Source organism: Lethenteron reissneri, chromosome 54 (genome assembly GCF_015708825.2).
Source record: "Lethenteron reissneri isolate LAM-NWPU_2019-01 chromosome 54, ASM1570882v1, whole genome shotgun sequence".
NCBI lineage: Eukaryota > Metazoa > Chordata > Hyperoartia > Petromyzontiformes > Petromyzontidae > Lethenteron > Lethenteron reissneri.
Window position 1 is genome coordinate 2297270 of NC_083832.1, and position 23439 is coordinate 2320708.

Sequence of the window (23439 nt, forward strand, 5' to 3'; positions counted from 1 at the left end):
CACTCCATTATAATTGTAAATGCTATAGTGGGTTTTACTCTCCAACACAACAACTGTGCTGAACTAAGTAACAAATTGACACGTTCTATTCACGTGACGATCCCTTGCTAAGTGGCGGTGTCCGTTGTTATATTTACGCGATCTCACTCCACATACCTGTCAACCCCTTATCAGTGCCTTCCTTATAACAGACCAATTCAGACCTTTTTAGGTCACCCCGTGCCCTTATAAATCCCAACGTTCATCCTACAAAGTTCCATCACAAGGGAGAAACACAAATACGTATTTTTAAAAAATGTGCCCATATTGAAAGGGATGTACGCCGTATGGACCTGAAAACTCACTATCCCTGTACAAGAATACGGGGTAAACCGCATGGGCTGATAGGTTTGGACTAACAGGATAACATCTGTAACATGAAATAAAATACATCCCCGATTGAATGAATGACACATGAAGTTAATTCAGAGGGAATCCACTCAGCGTCCAGGGGTGGCCCAATATTGGCCTGTTTCGATCCACAAATCGTCTCTTCAAGATCCACGAATTAATTGTCACAATCTCGGCCAATCCCCGAACACAAACCCCGTTTAATCGAACATCGGTTCGTGAAAAATCCGTCCACTCCCCATTCCAGTATCCCTTCTACGGGCAAAGGATACACCCGATGACTCCACATCGGGCCCTAAAACATTAACACGATGTAGTAACATGAACACGACGTATTCACATGAACACGATGTAGTAACATGAACACGATGTAGTAACATGAACACGATGTATTCACATGAACACGATGTATTCACATTAACACGATGCATTAACATTAACACGATGTATCAACATTAACACGATGCATTAACATTAACACGATGCATTCACATTAACACGATGTATCAACATTAACACGATGTATTCACATTAACACGATGTATTCACATTAACACGATGCATTCACATGAACACGATGTAGTAACAGTAACACGATGTATTCACATGAACACGATGTATTCACATTAACACGATGTATTCACATTAACACGATGTAGTAACATGAACACGATGTATTCACATTAACACGATGTATCAACATTAACACGATGTATTCACATTAACACGATGTATTCACATTAACACGATGCATTCACATGAACACGATGTAGTAACAGTAACACGATGTATTCACATTAACACGATGTATTCACATGAACACGATGTATTCACATTAACACGATGTAGTAACATGAACACGATGTATTCACATTAACACGATGCATTCACATGAACACGATGTAGTAACAGTAACACGATGTATTCACATGAACACGATGTATTCACATTAACACGATGCATTAACATTGACACGATGTATTCACATTGACACGATGTATTCACATTGACACGATGTATTCACATTAACACGATGTATTCACATTAACACGATGTATTCACATTAACACGATGTAGTAACATGAACACGATGTATTCACATGAACACGATGTATTCACATGAACACGATGTATTCACATGAACACGATGTATTAACAGTAACACGATGTATTCACGTTAACACGATGTATTCACATTAACACGATGTATTCACATTAACACGATGTATCAACATTAACACGATGTATTCACATGAACACGATGTATTCACATTAACACGATGTAGTAACAGTAACACGATGTATTCACATGAACACGATGTATTCACATTAACACGATGTATTCACATTAACACGATGTATCATTCAGTCGCGGATTCACTGTACAGCATCCTGTTCTAGCACAACTGCGAATGGAACCCATCAACAACAACAACAATAACCGCAGTGACGTCACAACAGCGCTCGTGCCAGGCCATGTGCACGTGAAGGCCACGTGAAGTGTCGACCGCCCTCTGCTGGCAAGAGGTCACGTGACCGACCCAGCAGGTGCCATGGGTCGACTGACTGAGATGACTGGCCGATGCACCACCAGCTGTGCCCCCTACTGTGCCAGGCTAGGTGCAGGAGGTCACGGGACAGACCCAGCAGGTGCCATGGGTCGACAGACTGAGATGACTGGCCGATGCACCACCTGTGCCCCCTACTGTGCCAGGCTAGGTGCAGGAGATCACGGGACAGACCCAGCAGGTGCCATGGGTCGACTGACTGAGATGACTGGCCGATGCACCACCTGTGCCCCCTACTGTGCCAGGCTAGGTGCAGGAGGTCACGGGACAGACCCAGCAGGTGCCATGGGTCGACTGACTGAGATGACTGGCAGATGCACCACCTGTGCCCCCTACTGTGCCAGGCTAGGTGCAGGAGGTCACGGGACAGACCCAGCAGGTGCCATGGGTCGACAGACTGAGATGACTGGCCGATGCACCACCTGTGCCCCCTACTGTGCCAGGCTAGGTGCAGGAGATCACGGGACAGACCCAGCAGGTGCCATGGGTCGACTGACTGAGATGACTGGCCGATGCACCACCTGTGCCCCCTACTGTGCCAGGCTAGGTGCAGGAGGTCACGGGACAGACCCAGCAGGTGCCATGGGTCGACTGACCGAGATGACTGTCCGATGCACCACCTTTGCCCCCTACCGTGCCAGGCTAGGTGCAGGAGGTCACGGGACAGACCCAGCAGGTGCCATGGGTCGACTGACTGAGATGACTGTCCGATGCACCACCTGTGCCCCCTACCGTGCCGCTCTCCGTCAACGTCATTTCACCCCGTCACGGATCCATCCCTGTGGCCACGACCCCCCTTGTTACTATGACGTCACTGAACCCCCCCCCCCAAACCCCTCCCCCACTTCTTGTCACTTTCCCTAGGTAACATGACACCTCACTCCCCCCTCTGTACTATGACGTCACTGAACCCCCCCCCCAACCCCTCCCCCACTTCTTGTCACTCTCCCGAGGTAACATGACACATCACTTCCCCCTCTGTACTATGACGTCACTGAACCCCCCCCCCCAAACCCCTCCCCCACTTCTTGTCACTCTCCCGAGGTAACATGACACCTGACTATCCCCTCTCTACTATGACGTCACTGACCCCCCCAACCCCTCCCCCACTTGTCACTCTCCCTAGGTAACATGGCGCCTGTCTGCCCCACTTAACTATGACGACCACCTTGTCACTCTCCCTAGGTAACATGGCGCCTGTCTGCTCCCTCTTAACTATGACGACCGTGTCACTCTCCCTATGTAACATGGCGCCTGTCTGCCCCACTAAACTATGACGACCACCGTGTCACTCTCCCTAGGTAACATGGCGCCTATCTCCCCCTTAACTATCACGACCGTGTCACTCTCCCTATGTAACATGGCGCCTGTCTGCCCCTTCTTAACTATGACGACCTTGTCACTCTCCCTAGGTAACATGGCGCCTGTCTGCCCCAACTATGACGACCTTGTCACTCTCCCTAGGTAACATGGCGCCCGTTTCCCCCTTCTTAACTATGACGACCTTGTCACTCTCCCTAGGTAACATGGCGCCTGTCTGCCCCAACTATGACGAACTTGTCACTCTCCCTATGTAACATGGCGCCTGTCTGCCCCCTCTTAACTATGACGACCTTGTCACTCTCCCTATGTAACATGGCGCCTGTCTGCCCCACTAAACTATGACGTCTTGACCCCACCCCCACTCCCCCCCACCCCTCCCCCTCCGCCACCGCCACCAAGGGAGGCCCGGGGCATGCCAAGATGGAGGCTTGATAAGTTCAGTGGCGGCGCGAGGGAGTTGTGTGTGTGGAGGTGGCCGGGTGGCGGGTGCTGGAAGCCTGCGGAGAGACGGAGAGAGACAGACAGGGAGACGTGCCAGCTGTGTTAGTTAGTTCGCTCCCCTCCCCCGGCTCGTCTCCCGGCTCGTTCCGTGGGCGATGACCCTTCGACATGACGACGGACGGAGCGAGCAAGCGGCAGTTCTGGAGGCGCGGCGGCAGTAGGCTGCCTGGCAGGCGAGTGTCTCTCCCCCCCGACCCACCCCCTCGCCACTCGTAGCCGACAGGGTCTATCCGCTGCTGTTGCGCTGCGCGACATCGCGATGTCGCGCGCCGCTCTTCTTCCGCTCCGGGCGGCTTCCTCTTGGGCCGCGTCGTCTCTCCCCTCCTGTCTCTCACTCACTCCCCTCTCCCCTCGTCTCTCTCTCTCTCCCCTCGTCTCTCTCTCTCTCCCCTCGTCTATCTCACTCGTTCACTCGCCTGCACAGGCGCCTCCTTCTCGCCGTGACACCTCGCGCCATTGTAGACGTCGTGACGTCGGCAGACGCCGTCGATTCCACCGCTGGACGAAAGCTTCAGCCCCAAACCCTCAAACCCCCCTCACCCCGGAACCCACAAACCCCGGAACCCCCTCACCCCCAAACCCCCTCGCCCCAGAACCCCCTCACCCCAAACCCCCCTCACCCCCAAACCCCCCTCACCCCGGAACCCCCCTCACCCCCAAACCCCCCTCACCCCCAAACCCCCCTCACCCCGGAACCCCCAAACCCCCCTCACCCCCTCGCCCCGGAACCCCCTCACCCCCAAACCCCCCTCACCCCGGAACCCCCCTCACCCCCAAACCCCCCTCACCCCTCACCCCCAAACCCCCCTCACCCCGGAACCCCCCTCACCTCCAAACCCCCCTCACCCCGGAACCCCCAAACCCCCCTCACCCCCTCGCCCCGGAACCCCCTCACCCCCAAACCCCCCTCACCCCGGAACCCCCCTCACCCCCAAACCCCCCTCACCCCCAAACCCCCCTCACCCCCAAACCCCCCTCACCCCTCACCCCGGAACCCCCAAACCCCCCTCACCCCCTCGCCCCGGAACCCCCTCACCCCCAAACCCCCCTCACCCCGGAACCCCCCTCACCCCCAAACCCCCCTCACCCCCAAACCCCCCTCACCCCGGAACCCCCCTCACCCCGGAACCCCCCTCGCCCCCAAACCCCGCTCACCCCCAAACCCCCCTCACCCCCAAACCCCCCTCACCCCGGAACCCCCTCACCCCCAAACCCCCCTCACCCCCAAACCCCCCTCACCCCGGAACCCCCTCACCCCCAAACCCCCCTCACCCCCAAACCCCCCTCACCCCCAAACCCCCCTCACCCCGGAACCCCCTCACCCCCAAACCCCCCTCACCCCCAAACCCCACTCACCCCTCACCCCGGAACCCCCTCACCCCCAAACCCCCCCTCACCCCCAAACCCCCCTCACCCCTCACCCCGGAACCCCCTCACCCCCTCACCCCCCTCACCCGCTTCGTTTCCTCGGGATGGCTGTCACGTCCTGGTAACGTCCTGGTAACATCCTGTAAATGTCATGGTAACGTCTTGGTAACGTCCCGGTAACGTGCTGGTAACGTCATGTAACGTCCTGTAAATGTCATGGTAACGTCCTGTTAATGTCATGGTAACGTCCTGGTAACGTGCTGGTAACGTGCGGGTAACGTCCTGTAAATGTCATGGTAACGTCCTGTTAATGTCATGGTAACGTCCCGGTAACGTCCTGTAAGTGTCATGTAAGTGTGATGTAACGTGTGTGCGTGCGCGCACCCCACAACCTGTGTGTGTGTGTGCACCCTCCTTCCCACACACACCCTGTGTGTGTCACGTGTGTGTCACGTGTGTGTGTGTGCACCCTCCTTCCCACACACACCCTGTGTGTGTCACGTGTGTGTGTGTGCACCCTCCTTCCCACACACACCCTGTGTGTGTCACGTGTGTGTCACGTGTGTGTGTGTGCACCCTCCTTCCCACACACACCCTGTGTGTGTCACGTGTGTGTCACGTGTGTGTGTGTGCACCCTCCTTCCCACACACACCCTGTGTGTGTCACGTGTGTGTCACGTGTGTGTGTGTGCACCCTCCTTCCCACACACACCGTGTGTGTGGCACGTGTGTGTCACGTGTGTGTGTGCACCCTCCTTCCCACACACACCGTGTGTGTGTCACGTGTGTGCACTCTCGCTCACGGGTCAACACCACAGTGACGATTATCTGAACCGGTCCTCGGCCTCCCCCTCGGTCGACTCGGCCTTAAATGACGACCTGGTGGGTGTCTGGTAATCATCGCCACGAGGGATACAAAGGCGGGCGTGCTTGGTGCTGGCCACCCACCTCCTCGTGTGCTGTGTCCGCCTTGATAGGTGCTACTCGCTAATAGCACTTGCCCCAACAGTCTGTTAAGGCTCTCTGGGGGATCTTTGTCTTTGTTTGCTCTCATGCGTGGGGTGTTACTCTTCCTGCCTCTCCGCATCATCAGTAGTTCGCGTCTGCCCATTCTGTCCAAAACCATCGTAAGTGTCGTGGTCTATCACGGTCTGTCCACTGCTCGATGAAGATCCGTGTGGTGGTGTCTCTGAAGCCACATGGAGTCGATGCGCTTGTTGTTGTGGTTAGTTTGTTTTCCCCCCCCCCCCCTCGCGCCTCCAATGAGCACACTTGGCTAGCTACGGTCCAAAAGAAGTTCAACTTCGTACTTACGGGGACTCCTCTACTTGCGAACATTCGACTTGTGCACTTTCTGAGATACCAACAAACCTGGTCCATATGTCCAGTCGCCCGTTGAGTCGTAAGTTCAACACCCGTGCAATAGATGGCGGTGGTGGCGTCTACATCTGCAGAACGTGAAGAACCAGTGGCATCTAAATCTACAGAACGTGAAGAACCAGTGGCATCTACATCTGCAGAACATGAAGAACCAGTGGCATCTACATCTGTAGAACGTGAAGAATCAGTGGCATCTACATCTACAGAACGTGAAGAATCAGTGGCATCTACATCTGCAGAACGTGAAGAACCAGTGGCATCTACATCTGCAGAACGTGAAGAATCAGTGGCATCTACATCTGCAGAACGTGAAGAACCAGTGGCATCTAAATTTGCAGAACGTGAAGAACCAGTGGCATCTACATCTGCAGAACGTGAAGAATCAGTGGCATCTACATCTGCAGAACGTGAAGAACCAGTGGCATCTACATCTGCAGAACGTTAAAAACCAGTGGAATCTACATCTGCAGAACGTGAAGAACTAGTGGCATCTACAGAACATAAAGAACCAGTGGCATCTACAACTTACAGGAGATTATAAAGCCATTCCCTGTATTTAGTGTACACGCCGTACAACACGTTTTGAATCAACAGGAGTAAAGTTGGACTCGCGAACAAATCGACTTACGAACAGACACCTGGAACCTGACTCACTGATAAGTCGAGTCCCTGTACAAACAACTTGCGCCGCCTCGTCTCTCGGTGGAATCCCCAAAGCGGTGCCAGGATTCTCAGGTCACGCTGCTTTGCAAATGAGTCTCCATCCTCGCCTCTTTGAGTCTCTCAACTTCCCCGGTGAAGCAAAATCGCCCCTCGACGTTCAAACGACTCTGTGCTTCGCGCAAACTCTTAGAGCCCCTATTACGTTTCAGGGTTGTCGGCTGACCGTCAACCCTGCACTAAACTTTACCTCGGGTCGCATGCGACAGAAGGGTAGCTATGGGGCGGAATGTCGGAATACACGTCTACAAAATAAACGATGGGCATTTTACCAGGTAAGGTCCCACTGTCAGGATGGAACCCACGACCTCCTGTAGACCAGGCGAGGTAGTGAACATCTCTACAGGGAGAGAGACACGCATACTCCAAATATACAGCAGCAGGCGTCAGGGTCGGGATGGAACCCACGACCTCCTGTATACAAGGCGAGGTAGTGAACATCTCTACAGGGAGAGAGAGACACGCATACTCCAAATATACAGCAGCAGGCGTCAGGGTCGGGATGGAACCCACGACCTCCTGTATACCAGGCGAGGTAGTGAACATCTCTACAGGGAGAGCGAGACACGCATACTCCAAATATACAGCAGCAGGCGTCAGGGTCGGGATGGAACCCACGACCTCCTGTAGACTAGGCGAGGGAGTTAACATCTCTACAGGGAGAGAGAGAGACGCGCAAACTCCAAATCTACAGCAGGCGTCAGCCAGCGGCGCCTTTGACAATTCATGTGATTGCCTCGGAGCGCACCTAGCCTGGCACAAGCGCCATGCTTACGGCACCGTCGCTTGGTGGTGAATGGCGGTTGTTGTTTGAGTCGAAAGTAAAACACAGTGGTGGCCTCGTGTTTACGTGGCGGGAAAGGGTTGAGTGTTGCCCGTCGTTAGGAGCTGCTTTCATGAGTAGAACGCTTCACCCCAGGGCTTAATTTCTAACTAAATATTATGCGGGTCGCCTGTGTGTGTGTGTGTGCATACCCAACCACACGCACCCATCCTGTGTGTGTACACGTATCCACACACACACACACACCCCTTGTGACACCACAGCGAGCGGTATTAACCGGGCGTGGTGTGTCGGGTACTGAAGTATTATCTGGGTCATCAACCCGGGCAATCCCTTGACTAACCCGACTCTTCCGACCCTAACATCTCCACCTTGGCCCCAACTCTAACCTTGTCCTAAGCTTTAACCAAACTTTATCCAACCCCGGTGGCCATCCGGAAACCCCCCGCCTTTGGCTTTGACTATAATCCCTTAACCATGGTTTAGCCCCTAGCCCTGACTCTAACCCTGACGTCGCTCACCCACACCCTGACCCTGCCCGAAATATGAACGTGTTTAACATTGCGCCGCGGTGGCGAGATGTTAACTACCTCGCCTGGTATACAGGAGGTCGTGGGTTTGATCCCGACCATCATGTCTGCTGTATACTTGGAGTTTGCGTGTCTCTCTCTCCCTGTGGTGAGATGTTAACTACCTCGCCTGGTATACAGGAGGTCGTGGGTTTGATCCCGACCCTCACGTCTGCTGTATACTTGGAGTTTGCGTGTCTCTCTCTCCCTGTGGTGAGATGTTAACTACCTCGCCTGGTATACAGGAGGTCGTGGGTTTGATCCCGACCCTCACGTCTGCTGTATACTTGGAGTTTGCGTGTTCTCCCCGTGGTCGCCTGTATTTTTTCTCCGGGTTTTCCGTTTTTTTCCCCCTTCACCTTTAGAATCGACGTCACACGTTCAGAGTATTTTGCTGCAATAAATGTCCACGTGATGATAAGCCACTTCGTTGAGCTATCATTTAAGTCAGGGGTCTACAGCTCACTGGGTCTTACCTGGTAAAATAAAAAAATGTTTATAGTTTTATAGTTCATAGCTGTTTGATTAACACCATATCAAGTGCTATCCCACCCTGTCCATCAGCCCTGACAATGTCTACAAACCCCCATCTCTTTTAGTAACCCTGGGCTAGATTCCAACTTTTACATTAACCCATTGTCTCGGCCTGACCCAAAACCGTAAATCCTGCCGTTGTACGGTGCTACACAGATATACAATGTCACCCTTGACCCACGGGCGTGTGTGTGTAATAGTCAACCCACGATACCTGGGTCTGCCCCGTGACCTCGTGCCAGCAGCGAGCCTTCGACACTTCACGTGATAGCCTCAAAGTGCACCTAGCCCATCTCTGGTGACGTCACCGCTACGAATTGGCAGCTGTTGTTGTTGCGGTGCATGTCAGAGTCCGGTTTGTGTGTGTGTAGGTGTCTGTGTTGGTGTCTGTGTTGGTGTCCGTGTGTGTTTCTGAAGGTGGCTCTGTGTGTCTGTGTAGGTGTATGGTTGTCAGCCTCAAATGAGTACCTGGTGCGGTGTGTAAACATCGCCACTAGAGAGACAAAGGCGGCCGGGCGTGTTGCTTTCCACCCACCCCCTCGCGTGCCGTGCCGGCCTTCATAGGTGCCCGCTAACAGCGCTTGCCCCAACAGTCTGTTGAGGCTATAACGGGTGGGGGGGTCTTTGTCTGTTTGTCTTGCAGCATACAGCAAGTGTACGGGGCACAGCATCCTCCCTTCAATCCACAGCTGCTCAACAGGTGAGCGGGCGGCGACGCGCAGCGAAACACCCAAACCAGTCCCCAGCCTACGTTAGTGGACGGCCCTTGATCGATCTGCTGCTGGATGAGGGGGCCGCCCCCAACCCCCCCCCCCCAACGCCGTGGGGGTTATTGAAATCGTACTTCACGGATCGCGGGTGCAAGGGGCCTTGACGAGGTTTCCCCGCAGGGTTGCCAGGCTCACCACTCTCCGTGGTGGGCGAGGAACTCGGTAGTCCCCAGGGTTGCCAGGCTCACCACTCTCCGTGGTGGGCGAGGAACTCGGTAGTCCCCAGGGTTGCCAGGCTCGCCACTCTCCGTGATGGGCGAGGAGCTCGGTAGTCCCCAGGGTTGCCAGGCTCACCACTCTCCGTGGTGGGCGAGGAACTCGGTAGTCCGGGAGAGCCTCGGGGTCGAGCCGCTGCTCCTCCGGATGTAGTAGTATATAGTAATGTATAGTAGTGTAGTGTATATTGTATCGTAGTGTAGTGTATAGTGTAGTGTATACTAGTGTATCGTGTAGTATTATACAGTGTAGTGTATAGTGTAGTGTATAGTTGTGTAGTGTATAGTATCTTCTTGGTTCTTTCGGTAAAGTCACGTAGAATGGAAATAATAAAATAATAAAAATAAAACATACGTTTTATTTTTATTATTTTAATAAAAATAAAACATGTTTTATTTTTATTATTTTTATAAAAATGAAACGTATGTTTTATTTTTATTATTTTATTATTTCCATTCTACGTGACTTTACCGAAAGAACCAAGAAGATGAATCCCTGCAGTCACGAAAGCTTTAAATCGAAATTTAGTGTATAGTAGTGTAGTGTATCGTAGTGCTAGAGTTTGCCGCCAGGGAAAGGGAGCTCTGGACCGCCAAGACTCAACACGCTGCTGCTGCCGCGACCCTCGCCAGGACAAGCGGACTGAGGAACGATCGATCGAACTCCCCCACGCTGGCAATCAAAGAGTTGAGAGGCCAACCACCCAGATGGCAGCTACGAAAGGAACAGAAACTTGAACTGAACTCTCTTTTGTATTTTGCCAGGTCAGGCCCCACCCGTTGAGCTACGTCGCTCTTTTTCAGAAGCGACCTGGCCACAAACGATAGCCCGATGTCACGTGGGAAATGTATGGCAGCCAAAGCGCTCTCAACGCGTCTCGTTGATGCTAAACGTGGAGGGAAAAACCAGAGGACCCGGACAAAAAAAATCCACGCGACCACGGGGAGAACACGCAAACTCCACATACGCATGCGTCAGGGTCTTGCTCGAACGCACGACCTCCTGTATATCAGGCGAGGTAGTTAACACCAGAGAGGCTACTGGGAGGCTACAGCACAGGACTGGGTCATTGCCCTTCATGTAAGGGGTGGGGTGGAAGGGAGGGCGATTGTGAGGCCACTAATTTGCCTCTCGCTCCATGGGAGATTTTGTAAACACATGGCCGGCCAGACTGGGCATGACGCTATGACGTGTTTTTAATTATGGGTGGAACCGTTCAACTGTGTGTGTGCACGCACGCGTGCGTGTGTGGGGAGCGGTAGTGGAGCGGTTAGCGCGCTGTGCTACGAACCTGGCACCCCGAGTTCGATTCCCGCTCGTGGCCAACACCAGTGACGATTATCTGAACCGGTCCTGGGACTCCCCTAGGTTGACTCGCCACTGGAGAGACAAAGGCGGCCGGGCGTGGTGCTGGCTATCCACCCCCTCGTCTGCTGTTCCGGCCTTCATAGGTGCTCGCTAGCAGCACTTGCCCCAACAGTCTGGATAAGGCTACACAGCGGATCTCTGTGTTTGTGGGGAGCGGTAGTGTAGTGGTTAGCGTGTTGCTCTCCGAACACGGCCACTCGAGTTCGATTCCCGCTCACGGCCAACACCAGTAATGATTATCCAAACGGATCCTGGGCCTCCCCTAGGTCGACTCGGCCTCAATTGAGTACCTGGTGTGGTGTGTAAACACTGCCGCTGGGGAGACAAAGGCGGCCATGGCGTGGTGCTGGCCACCCACGTCCTTGGTGTGTGGTGCCGGCCTTCATAGCGGCTCGCTAACAGCTCTTGCCCCACAACTATCAAGGCTACACAGGGGAGGGCGATCTTTGTCTTTGCGATCCTTTTGCGTGTTACTCTCCGGCAGAGGTCGCAACCGGGTACCCGATACCCGTACCCTACTCGATACCCGGCTACCCATACCCGGCCGGGTACGGGTAAGGGTAGCCGTTTGCGACCCTGGTGCGGCCGGGTACAGGTACGGGTAAGGAATCAAAACCCGTTTGCGACTCTCTGCTCTCCGGCTATGCCGGGTTAGCGTTTTCCCCGGGTTCTTCCCAGGCTTCCTCCCGCACGAAGCCGAGCGCCCCTTGGGGTGGTGCGCACGTACGCGCGCACGTGCAACTTCTCTCGCTCCGTAACCTAGACAACCGTTGCCCATCGGAGGTGCCGCGGTTCGATTCCCTTCCGCCGCCGCCGCCCCGGTTAAGACGGCGGCGTGAACCCCGTTGCTGCTGCGCCGAGATGTCTGCAAGTGGCTGGGTGGGTGTCAACCCCACCCTCTCGAGGAACGCGCCAGCGACTCGCCGCTAACTTTATTGGGAGAGGTAGCGGCGCCGTGGTTCTTGAAGAAGGCATCGTTGCTCACCGCAGAGAACTGCGGCGACACGGCCGCCGCGCTCAGCGGTAGCTGGCGCCAAGCTGCGCCTCGCGCCCTCCCGCGTGGCAGCCTCGTGGGAGCCTTGGTACGTCTCTCGACCCGAAGACGTACCGATAAGGTTCTTTTATTTTAGTTTGACTACACGACTGTCATCGGAATTGTAAGCGGTTCAAGGCGACGGTCGAAGTTTGCCAAGTTTAAAAGTTACTCATTTGGGATCGCACGCTCGGCAGCAATCATCGCCCCCTACTGGCAGCAGACCGGTGCCCCCAGGTCACCCTGCGAATGAGACTCATCATCATCATCCTGCTCTCTGGAGCTCTCACCTCGTTCTATCAAATATAAATTTTAAATTGTAGCTCCTTGTTTGTTTACTTTTTTTGTGAATAGCTCCCGCACCTCCGATTAGAGCACGGTTTGTGTACGTACGGTGCAAAAGAAGTTCAACATACTTATGTACGTAGCAGGACCCTCCTGGAAAAGTCTTGAGACTCCGTGAGGCTTTGCCTGGTCAATAAAGGGCATTATTACATCTGGTGATGTAGATGACGATGATGATTTATGGATGTCAACGATGGTGGTAAGTTTCATAATGATGGTGGAGATGATCATAATGATGGTGATATTGATTTTGGAAATGATGATAATGATGTTGATGGTGTTGATTATGACCATGTCATTGATAATGTTGCTTGTGACGATGATGATAGTGATGATGGCAGCCCACGTCTGTGTGCTGGAGTTGCTCATGCTGATGATGTTGTTGATGGCGACAATGCTATTGATGATGCTGCTGATGAAGTTTCTGATGATGACAGTGATGATGGCTAACCCACTTGTGTGTGCTCTGACAATGCCGCTGATGATGATGCTGATGATCATGCTAATGATGTTGATAATGACGATGTTGACGATGCTAAATGATGATGCCGATGATGTGGATGATGGCGACTCTGCCGCTCTCTCTGTGCCGTCAGCGCTGGCAAGGGGGCCGTGGGGGTGCCGGCCGTGGGGCTAGCAGGGGGCCCCGTGCCCGGCGCGGTCGGGGGCAGTGCCCCCCTCTTCCCGGCCGTCTCCATGTCGGTGGGGGTCACGGTAGGAGGGGTCGGGGGGGGCAGCAGCTCGAGGAAAGCAGCCTCCTTCCAGGTGAGCGAGGGGGTGGGAGGGTGGGTGAGTGAATGAATGAAGGTGTGTGGGTGGGAGGGTGAGCGAGTGAATGAGTGTGCGTGTGGGTGGGTGGGTGACTGAGTGAATGAAGGTGTGTGGGTGGGTAGGTGAGTGAATGCTACATTATTGGGTGAGTGAGTAAATGTATGTGTGTGCTCGTGAGTGGGTAGGTGAGTGGGTGGGTGGGTGAGGGAGTGAATGAAGGTGTGTGGGTGGGTGGGTGACTGAGTGAATGAAGGTGTGTGGGTGGGTGGGTGAGTGAATGTATGTGTGTGCTCGTGAGTGGGTGGGTGAGTGGGTGGGTGGGTGAGGGAGGGGGATGAGTCGGTGGGTGAGCGACTGAGTGTGTTGGTGAGCGACTGAGTGAATGAATGTGTGGGTGGGTGGGTGTGTGAGTAGCTGCCTGTTGAGTAAGTACTGAAGTTCTGAAGGCGATCCAGAGTCTGAGACCAGGAAAGGCACCGGGCAGAGATGATCTCCCAAGCGAAATGCTGAGTGAGGGTGGTATTTGTGTACAGACTGCCCTACATGACATCATAACAATAGTCTGGACGGGTTCCACAAGATTGGAAGGATGCCCTGGTGGTCCCCCTCTTGAAGAAGGGGGACAGCACATACTGTAATAACTACTGGGGCATCTCACTCCTCAGTGTGCTGGGAAAGGTCCTGGCAAGGATTATTCAACATCGCCTTGCTAGGCACGCTGAGGGAGAGACTTGCGAAGCCCCAATGCGGTTTCAGGAAAGGGCGGTCCTGCACAGATGCCAGATTTTCTGTCCGTCTGCTACAGCAGAGGTGTAGGGAATTCCAACAAGACCTACATCTCTGCTTTATTGACCTGGTCAAGGCCTATGATACCATCAGTAGGCCTGGGCTCTGGGTTGTGCTTCGTGCTTTCGGAGTCCCTGACTCTCTGCTTGCGATCATTAAGCACCTTCATAATGGTGAGCGGGCCTGGATAAAACTACGTGGCTGGGAGTCGGAGCCATTCCCTGTTCACCTAGGGGTGCGACAGGTGTGTCCTCTGGCTTCCACATCCTTTACCAACTATTTCGACCACATAGTTCGTGAATTCTTCGATGGCTGTACCGGAGGAATTTTCATCCGGTACAGATACAATGGGAGGCTGATCGATGCCGGGGCGCAGTCAAGGGATGGCTCCCTATTGGTCGACCATGTTATGTATGCCGATGATCTGGTAATTGCTGCTCACTCAGAGGAGCAGTCTGAGGTGCTGCTGCTGAACCTGGAGCTTGCCATCAAGAGGATGGGGCCTTACCATCAGCCCCACCAAAACTAAGCACCTGCCTGTGTATTTTGTACCATCGGACACTCGACCCCCACAACTCCCAATCGGTGATGGGCAGTTGTGGAGAGAGTGGAGAGTTTCCCATACCTGGGCAGTGTGCTCATGACTGGCTCTGGTTTGACAGCAGAGGTCTCACTATGAATCAGTCGAGCGGCATTTTTTTATCGGTTGCGTAACGCTGTGTGCAAGATACCCGGTCTATCGCTCCACACGAAGCTTCAGGTTTTCTCGGCCACAGTCATGCCCTCCCTTCTCTACACTTGCGAAGCGTGGACCCCCCTAATGGAACATCTTCTCCGGTTAGAAACATTTAGGCTGGCCAGCCTTGGTCCCATCAGTGAGCTTTTCCGGCAGGCAAGGCTGCATTGGCTGGGTCATGTCGCCCGTATGCCCAACCACCGCATGCCTAAACAGCTTTTTGGGGGGCTAAACGGGTGCGGCACGGGCTAGAGAAGAGATGGAGTGATGTGGTACAGGAGGACGTGGAGCTGAGTGGACTTGCCGATGACTGGTACCAGCGGTGTCAAGATCGGCCTCTGTGGAGGAGGCTCGTGAACGACGCTACTGGGCAGTTGGAGGCAGTCGCCCTCCAACAAAAACGTGCACATAGCCTGGCATAAGCGCCGTGGTGATGTCACCGCCACTTAGTGGCGAATGGCGGTTGTTTTTGTCGGGTGATTGAGTGAATGAACGGTGAATGAGTGGGTGGGTGAGTGAGTGGGTGAATGTGTGCTTGGGTGAGAGAGTAAGTGGGTGAGCGGGTGGGTGTGTGAGAGTGAGTGATTGGTAAATGATTGGGTGAGCGAGTGAATGAATGTGAGCGGGTGAACGGGTGTGCGGGTGAGTGAGTGATAGTGCGTGAAAGATTGTGTAAATGATTGAGCAGCTATGTGAGCAGCTGAGCCATTGCCTGGGCAATTGAACAGCTGAGCAATAGCGCCCCCCGCCCGCCCCCACAGTGATTGAGTGAGTGGTTAAGTGGATGCTTAAGTGATTGGTGGTTGTTTTCATTCGGTGAGCAGTTGATGGATTGACCCATCTATTGATTGAGGCCGAACTGCACGAGTGGTCGAGCGAGCTGCTGAACCATCGCCTGAGCAATTGAGCGGTCTCAATCTGCCACTCCCCCGCCCGCCCTCCCGCCCGCCCTCCCGCCCACCGACTCTTCCCCTATCCGTGTGGGGCGGCGTGAGTGGTCAGTCGATTGACTAACTGAGCGGACGTGGCCGAGTGGATTTGGGAAGTTGATTGAGCGAGTTGGACGTTTTCAGCAACTCGAGTGGTCGCGTCGGCGTGAAAGTGCGTGTGGGTTGGGCGCGGGGTCGACGGCTACTGGATTTTCTCGGGCGTCTTCAACGATCGAGTAGCCGAAGAGCACCCGGAGAAATTCCGCACGCTCCGCAAGAGGCCAGCGCTCTGTCCCGTACAGATGGAGCAGATGGAGATTAGTCCGCACTCCGCAGTCACCGCCTTTCCTCTCGATGCCCACGGGAAGGGAGTTTTGCACCATCCGTGTGTGATCCACCAACCCTCGGTGATGCCTCCACAGCGCTGGGTTACAGGCAGCCACGTGCAGCATCAACATCAACACCACCACCACCACCACTACCAAACACCACCACCAACACCAACAACACCACCACCACTACCACCACCACTACCAAACACCACCACCAACACTACCAAGACCACCACCACTACCACCACCACTACCACCACCACTACCAAACACCACTACCAACACCACCACCAAGACCACCACCACTACCAAACACCACCACCAACACCACCAACACCACCTTCCCCTGGGGAGCCAAGCTACGGCTCCTCCTCCCTGGACATCCGCACGCGGTCCACCAACCCTCGGCTTCCTCCACAACGTCGCTGGCTCGCAGTCCACGCGATTGTAGCCACCTTCACACCCCTCCCCTGTGCCCCCCCTCCCCTGTGCCCCCCCTCCCCCCAGGAGTTTGCGGCGGACACGAGCGACGCGTGGGACGCGGAGCCCAGCGACGACGAGCTGCTGAACATGGCGACGCGCGGCCTCGCCTCCGACGTGGTGATGTCGACGGCGCGCGAGGTCATCCAGAAGCACGAGCGCCGGCGCCGCTCCGCCGGGCCCCCGCCCCGCGCCGGCGGCGGCGCCGCGGCCGAGGAGGAGGGGGGAGGAGGAGGGGAGGCCGGGGAGGGAGGAGGGGAGGGCGCCACGGGACCCGAGGGCCGGATGGTGAAGTCGCAGAGCGAGTTTGTCATCTCGGGGAGGGCGGCCGGTAGGTGCGGCGGGCGGAGGGACGGACGGGCAAACGAACGGGTCGACTGGCGTGTGGAGGAACAGATGGGCGGGTGTGATGGACGGGCCGGTGGATGGATTGATGGATGGAGGGATCCGCGGGACAGACGGGTGGGCAGACTGAGAGATGAAGGGACAGAGGGGCGGGCGGACACTGGGGACGAGTTGCAGGAGTTGTTTGACTGGACTTGACCACGTTGGTCAGAGTTGTCGGGGATCTGTCCGGGTAACCCGGCCGTAGGCATCGACGCAGCAGAGAACCTTCATAACGCACCAATCGTATCGACGATCCAAACATCGTGGCAACGATCGCAACCACCACAACGATATTAACCCTTTCCCGTTCCGAGACATCTGCAAGTTACAGGGTGGGCTGTCCCCGTTCACCGATGAATCTCGGAATGTGTCAGCGGCTCGACGATTAATTTTAATTGGACAGGAGTAGCGCCGTTGTTTTTAAAGACGTCGTTAGCGCAGAGAACCGTAGCGACACGGCCGCTCTCTACGGCGGCTGGCGCCAAACTGTGCCACGCGCCCTCCCGCGGGGCCTCGTGGGAGCCTCGGTACCAAGAAAGTTATTTGGTGTTGGTTTTTCTTCCGGTTTTGTTTTGACGATGTACACGTGCGCACACGTGCGTCATCGGAATGGAATCCACGGAAAAACTGATGATGGACGTACACCTACACATTGGTCGTCATCACCTACGTCGTCACGTTTATGTACACGTTCGTCCCATACGTCATCACGTACGTCATCACCACGTACTTGTACACGTATGTCATGTACATGTAAGTCATGATGACGTACGTATACACGCGCGTCATCACATATGTGCACGTATGTCATTGGAACGGGAAAGGGTTAACAACATAGCAGCCACGACAAACAACAACTAACAACAACAATCGCAGCGACCAGCACCCTGGCTGGTGCAAACTCGGCAGAGACCCGAGTTTGATTCCCGCTCATGGCCAACGCCGGTGACGATTGTCGGGAACCGAACCTGAGCCAGTGGGAAGACAAAGGCGGCCGGGCGTGGTGCTGGCCACCCACCCCCTCGTGTGCCGTGCCGGCCTTCATCGGTGCTCGCAAACAAAAAACTTCGTCATCACTAACCCCGAACGATTGCTAACCTCGTGCCGTCCATTCGCCCCACCCTCGATCCCCACACCCCCTCCCCTGGCCTCTGACCCCCCCCCCCCCCGCCCGACCCCCGTCCAGGCGGTTTGGAGCGAGGGTCGTTGCCACGGCAGCAGTCGGTGACCCTGCCGCCGCCGCCGTCGCGCCCGGTCATCCCCCTGGTGGCGCGCATCGCCGACCAGAACACGACGGGCTCCATGTCGCTGCACGACCGCGACGCCGCCAAGCTCGACAAGTTCCACCAGCTGCTGGCGGCGTCCAACACCGACCTCGGTGCGCGCTGGCGTGTGTGTGTGTGTGTGCGCGCGTGCGTGTGCTAGTGTGTGTGCGTGTGTGTGTGTGCTGGTGTGTGTGCGTGTGTGTGTGTGCTGGTGTGTGTGCGTGTGTGTGTGCGCGCATGCGTGTGCTGGTGTGTGTGCGTGTGTGTGCGTGTGTGCGCGCGTGCGTGTGTGTGTGCGCGCGTGGGCTGTGGTCGTGTAGCGGTTGCCGCACTGCGCTACGAACCTGGCAACCCGAGTTCGATTCCCGCTCGTGGCCAATACCGGTGACGATTAACTGAACCGGTCATGGGCTCCCCGAGGTCGACTCGGCCTCAAATGACTACCTGGTGCGGTGTGTAGTAAACATCGCCTCTAGGGAGACAAAGGCGGTCGGGCGTGCTGCTGGCCACCCACCCCCCTCGTGCGCTGTGCCAGCCTTCCCCACGTGTGTCTCACTGTGTCTCCCCTTGCTTCCCCGTGTCCCCTCACTTGTCTCTGTGGCCCCGTGTGTAACCCCCCTGTGTGTCCCCGTGTGTCCCCGTGTGTCCCTGTGTGTCCCTGTTTGTCTCCCCGCGTGTCCCCGTGTGTAGAGGAGCTGCGGAAGCTGAGCTGGTCGGGGATTCCCAAGCCCGTGCGGCCGGTCACATGGCGACTCCTGTCTGTGAGTCCCGCTCATTCAGCCAATCGCATGACAGACGGGTCACTCACTCAGCCAATCGCATGACAGATGGGTCACTCACTCAGCCAATCGCGACACAACCAATCGCACAACAGAGGGACCTCTCACTGGGTGACGTGCCGTGTGTAGTCACAGTAAGCCGCGCGTTGTCATGGTACCGTGCTCATCGCCGTGACGACCGCCCCCAGGGTTACCTCCCGGCCACGTCGGAGCGCCGGGAGCCGACGCTGCAGCGCAAGCGACTCGAGTACTTCAGCTTCATCGAGCAGTACTACGACTCGCGCAACGAGGAGCACCACCAGGACACCTTCCGCCAGGTGCTGCCTGCTCGCCCGCTCACCCGCCCGCTCACCCACCCGCTCACCCGCCCGCTCACCCGCCCACTCACCCACCCGCTCACCCGCCCGCTCACCCGCCCTCTCATTCGCTCACCCGCTCTCTCACTCGCTCACCCGCCCTCTCACTCGCTCACCCGTTCTCTCACTCGCTCACCCGCTCTCTCACTCGCTCACCCGCTCTCTCACTCGCTCACCCGCTCTCTCACTCGCTCACCCGCTCTTTCCCTGCTCACCCGCTCTCTCACTCGCTCACCCGCTCTCTCACTCGCTCACCCGCTCGCTCCCTGCTCACCCGGTCTCTCGCTCGCTCACCCGCTCTCTTGCTCACTCACCCGCTCGCTCCCTGCTCACTCGCCCTCTCACTCGCTCACCCGCTCTCTCACTCGCTCACCCGCTCTCTCACTCGCTCACCTGCCCTCTCACTCGCTCACCCGCCCTCTCACTCGCTCACCCGCTCGCTCACTCGCTCACTCGCCCTCTCACTCGCTCATCCGCCCTCTCACTCGCTCACCCGCTCGCTCACTCGCTCACCCGCTCACTCACTCGCCCTCTCACTCGCTCACCCGCTCTCTCACTTGCTCACCCGCTCTCTCACTCGTTCACCCGCTCTCTCACTCGCTCACCCGCTCTCTCACTCGCTCACCCGCTCTCTCACTCGCCCTCTCACTTGCTCACCCACTCGCTCACTCGCCCTCTCACTTGCTCACTCGCTCTCTCACTCGCTCACCCGCTCGCTCACCCGCTCTCTCACTCGCTCACCCGCTCTCTCACTCGCTCACCCGCCCTCTCACTCGCTCACCCGCTCTCTCACTCGCTCACCCGCTCTCTCACTCGCTCACCCGCTCTCTCACTCGCTCACCCGCTCTCTCACTCGCTCACCCGCTCGCTCCCTGCTCACCCGCTCTCTCACTCACCCTCTCACTTGCTCACCCGCTCTCTCACCCGCTCTCTCACTCGCTCACCCGCCCTCTCACTCGCTCACCCGCCCTCTCACTCGCTCACCCGCCCTCTCACTCGCTCACCCGCTCTCTCACTCGCTCACCCGCTCTCTCACTCGCTCACCTGCTCTCTCACTCGCTCACCCGCTCTCACTCGCTCACCCGCTCTCTCACTGGCTCACCCGCTCTCTCACTCGCTCACCCGCCCTCTCACTCGCTCACCCGCCCTCTCACTCGCTCACCCGCTCTCTCACCCACTCTTTCACTCGCTCACCCGCTTTCTCACTCGCTCGCCCGCCCTCTCACTCGCTCGCCCGCCCTCTCACTCACCCGCTCGCTCCCTGCTCACCCGCTCTCTCACTCGCTCGCCCGCTCTCTCACTCGCTCACCCGCTCTCTCACTCGCTCACCCGCTCTCTCACTCGCCCTCTCACTCGCTCACCCGCCCTCTCACTCACCCGCTCGCTCCCTGCTCACCCGCTCTCTCACTCGCTCGCCCGCTCTCTCACTCGCTCACCCGCTCTCTCACTCGCTCACCCGCCCTCTCACTCGCTCACCCGCTCTCTCACTCGCTCACCCGCTCTCTCCCTGCTCACCCGCTCTCTCACTCGCTCGCCCGCTCTCTCACTCGCTCACCCGCTCGCTCCCTGCTCACTCGCTCACTCGCTCACCCGCTCTCTCACTCGCCCTCTCACTTGCTCACCCACTCGCTCACTCGCCCTCTCACTTGCTCACTCGCTCTCTCACCCGCTCTCTCACTCGCTCACCCGCGCTCTCACCCGCTCTCTCACTCGCTCACCCGCTCTCTCACTCGCTCACCCGCTCTCTCACTCGCTCACCCGCCCTCTCACTCGCTCACCCGCTCTCTCACTCGCTCACCCGCTCTCTCACTCGCTCACCCGCTCGCTCCCTGCTCACCCGCTCTCTCACTCACCCTCTCACTTGCTCACCCGCTCTCTCACCCGCTCTCTCACTCGCTCACCCGCCCTCTCACTCGCTCACTCGTTCTCTCACTCGCTCACCCGCTCTCTCACTCGCTCACCCGCTCTCTCACTCGCTCACCCGCTCTCTCACTCGCTCACCCGCTCTTTCCCTGCTCACCCGCTCTCTCACTCGCTCACCCGCTCTCTCACTCGCTCACCCGCTCGCTCCCTGCTCACCCGGTTTCTCACTCGCTCACCCGCTCTCTCACTCGCTCACCTGCCCTCTCACTCGCTCATCCGCCCTCTCACTCGCTCACCCGCTCGCTCACTCGCTCACTCGCCCTCTCACTCGCTCACCCGCCCTCTCACTCGCTCACCCGCCCTCTCACTCGCTCACCCGCTCGCTCACTCGCTCACCCGCTCGCTCACTCGCCCTCTCGCTCGCTCACCCGCTCTCTCACTCGCTCACCCGCTCTCTCACTCGCTCACCCGCTCTCTCACTCGCTCACCCGCTCTCTCACTCGCTCACCCGCTCTCTCACTCGCCCTCTCACTTGCTCACCCACTCGCTCACTCGCCCTCTCACTTGCTCACTCGCTCTCTCACTCGCTCACCCGCTCTCTCACCCGCTCTCTCACTCGCTCACCCGCTCTCTCACTCGCTCACCCGCTCTCTCACTCGCTCACCCGCCCTCTCACTCGCTCACCCGCTCTCTCACTCGCTCACCCGCTCTCTCACTCGCTCACCCGCTCTCTCACTCGCTCACCCGCTCGCTCCCTGCTCACCCGCTCTCTCACTCACCCTCTCACTTGCTCACCCGCTCTCTCACCCGCTCTCTCACTCGCTCACCCGCCGTCTCACTTGTTCACCCGCCCTCTCACTCGCTCACCCGCTCTCTCACTCGCTCACCCGCTCTCTCACTCGCTCACCCGCTCTCTCACTCGCTCACCTGCTCTCTCACTCGCTCACCCGCTCTCACTCGCTCACCCGCTCTCTCACTGGCTCACCCGCTCTCTCACTCGCTCACCCGCCCTCTCACTCGCTCACCCGCCCTCTCACTTGCTCACCCGCCCTCTCACTCGCTCACCCGCGCTCTCACCCACTCTTTCACTCGCTCACCCGCTTTCTCACTCGCTCGCCCGCCCTCTCACTCGCTCGCCCACCCTCTCACTCACCCGCTCGCTCCCTGCTCACCCGCTCTCTCACTCGCTCGCCCGCTCTCTCACTCGCTCACCCGCTCTCTCACTCGCTCACCCGCTCTCTCACTCGCCCTCTCACTCGCTCACCCGCCCTCTCACTCGCTCACCCGCTCTTTCACTCGCTCACCCGCTCTCTCACTCGCTCACCCGCTCTCTCCCTGCTCACCCGCTCTCTCACTCGCTCGCCCGCTCTCTCACTCGCTCACCCGCTCGCTCCCTGCTCACTCGCTCACTCGCTCACCCGCCCTCTCACTCGCTCACCCGCCCTCTCACTCGCTCACCCGCTCTCTCACTCGCTCACCCGCTCGCTCCCTGCTCACTCGCTCACTCACTCGCTCACCCGCCCTCTCACTCGCTCACCCGCCCTCTCACTCGCTCACCCGCCCTCTCACTCGCTCACCCGCCCTCTCACTCGCTCACCCGCTCGCTCCCTGCTCACTCGCCTGCCGAGTCTTCGACGCTGCCGCCGCCGCCCAACTCCTCACCTATCCACTCACCCAACTGCTCGCCTCACCACTCGCCTCACCACTTGCCCAATTTCTCGCCCACTCCTAAACCCGGCCACTTGCTCACCTGCCCAGTTCCACCCACCCACACCCACCCACCCATTCGCCAAACCGTCCAGTCCACTCGCGACCACAAGTCTTCACGTGTGCGTTGTGCATTGATCAAGATGACTGCGATCAGGCTGTCTGTGCGGGGGCATGAA

General features: G+C 57.1%; 1 protein-coding gene across 1 annotated transcript; it reads left to right on the plus strand.

Moving 5' to 3' along the window:
* Window positions 1-3671: 3671 nt before the first annotated feature.
* Window positions 3672-23407, plus strand: TBC1D22B (TBC1 domain family member 22B). The gene is made up of 8 exons (XM_061573992.1): window positions 3672-3955; window positions 9781-9837; window positions 13466-13634; window positions 16931-17234; window positions 18477-18668; window positions 19246-19316; window positions 19523-19686; window positions 23404-23407. Exons 1-8 carry the CDS (start codon window positions 3891-3893, stop codon window positions 23405-23407), a joined length of 1026 nt encoding a protein of 341 aa, XP_061429976.1. The 5' UTR covers window positions 3672-3890.
* Window positions 23408-23439: the final 32 nt, after the last annotated feature.

What these genes read in the sequence shown, in the direction of transcription:
- TBC1D22B (XM_061573992.1), top strand. Translation starts at nt 3,891, where the DNA reads ATGACGACGGACGGAGCGAGCAAGCGGCAGTTCTGGAGGCGCGGCGGC. An exon ending in GGCGTCCAACACCGACCTCG is followed by an intron (nt 18,669 to 19,245) that starts GTGCGCGCTGGC and finishes CCCCGTGTGTAG; the next exon opens with AGGAGCTGCGGAAGCTGAGC. An exon ending in TCACATGGCGACTCCTGTCT is followed by an intron (nt 19,317 to 19,522) that starts GTGAGTCCCGCT and finishes GACCGCCCCCAG; the next exon opens with GGTTACCTCCCGGCCACGTC.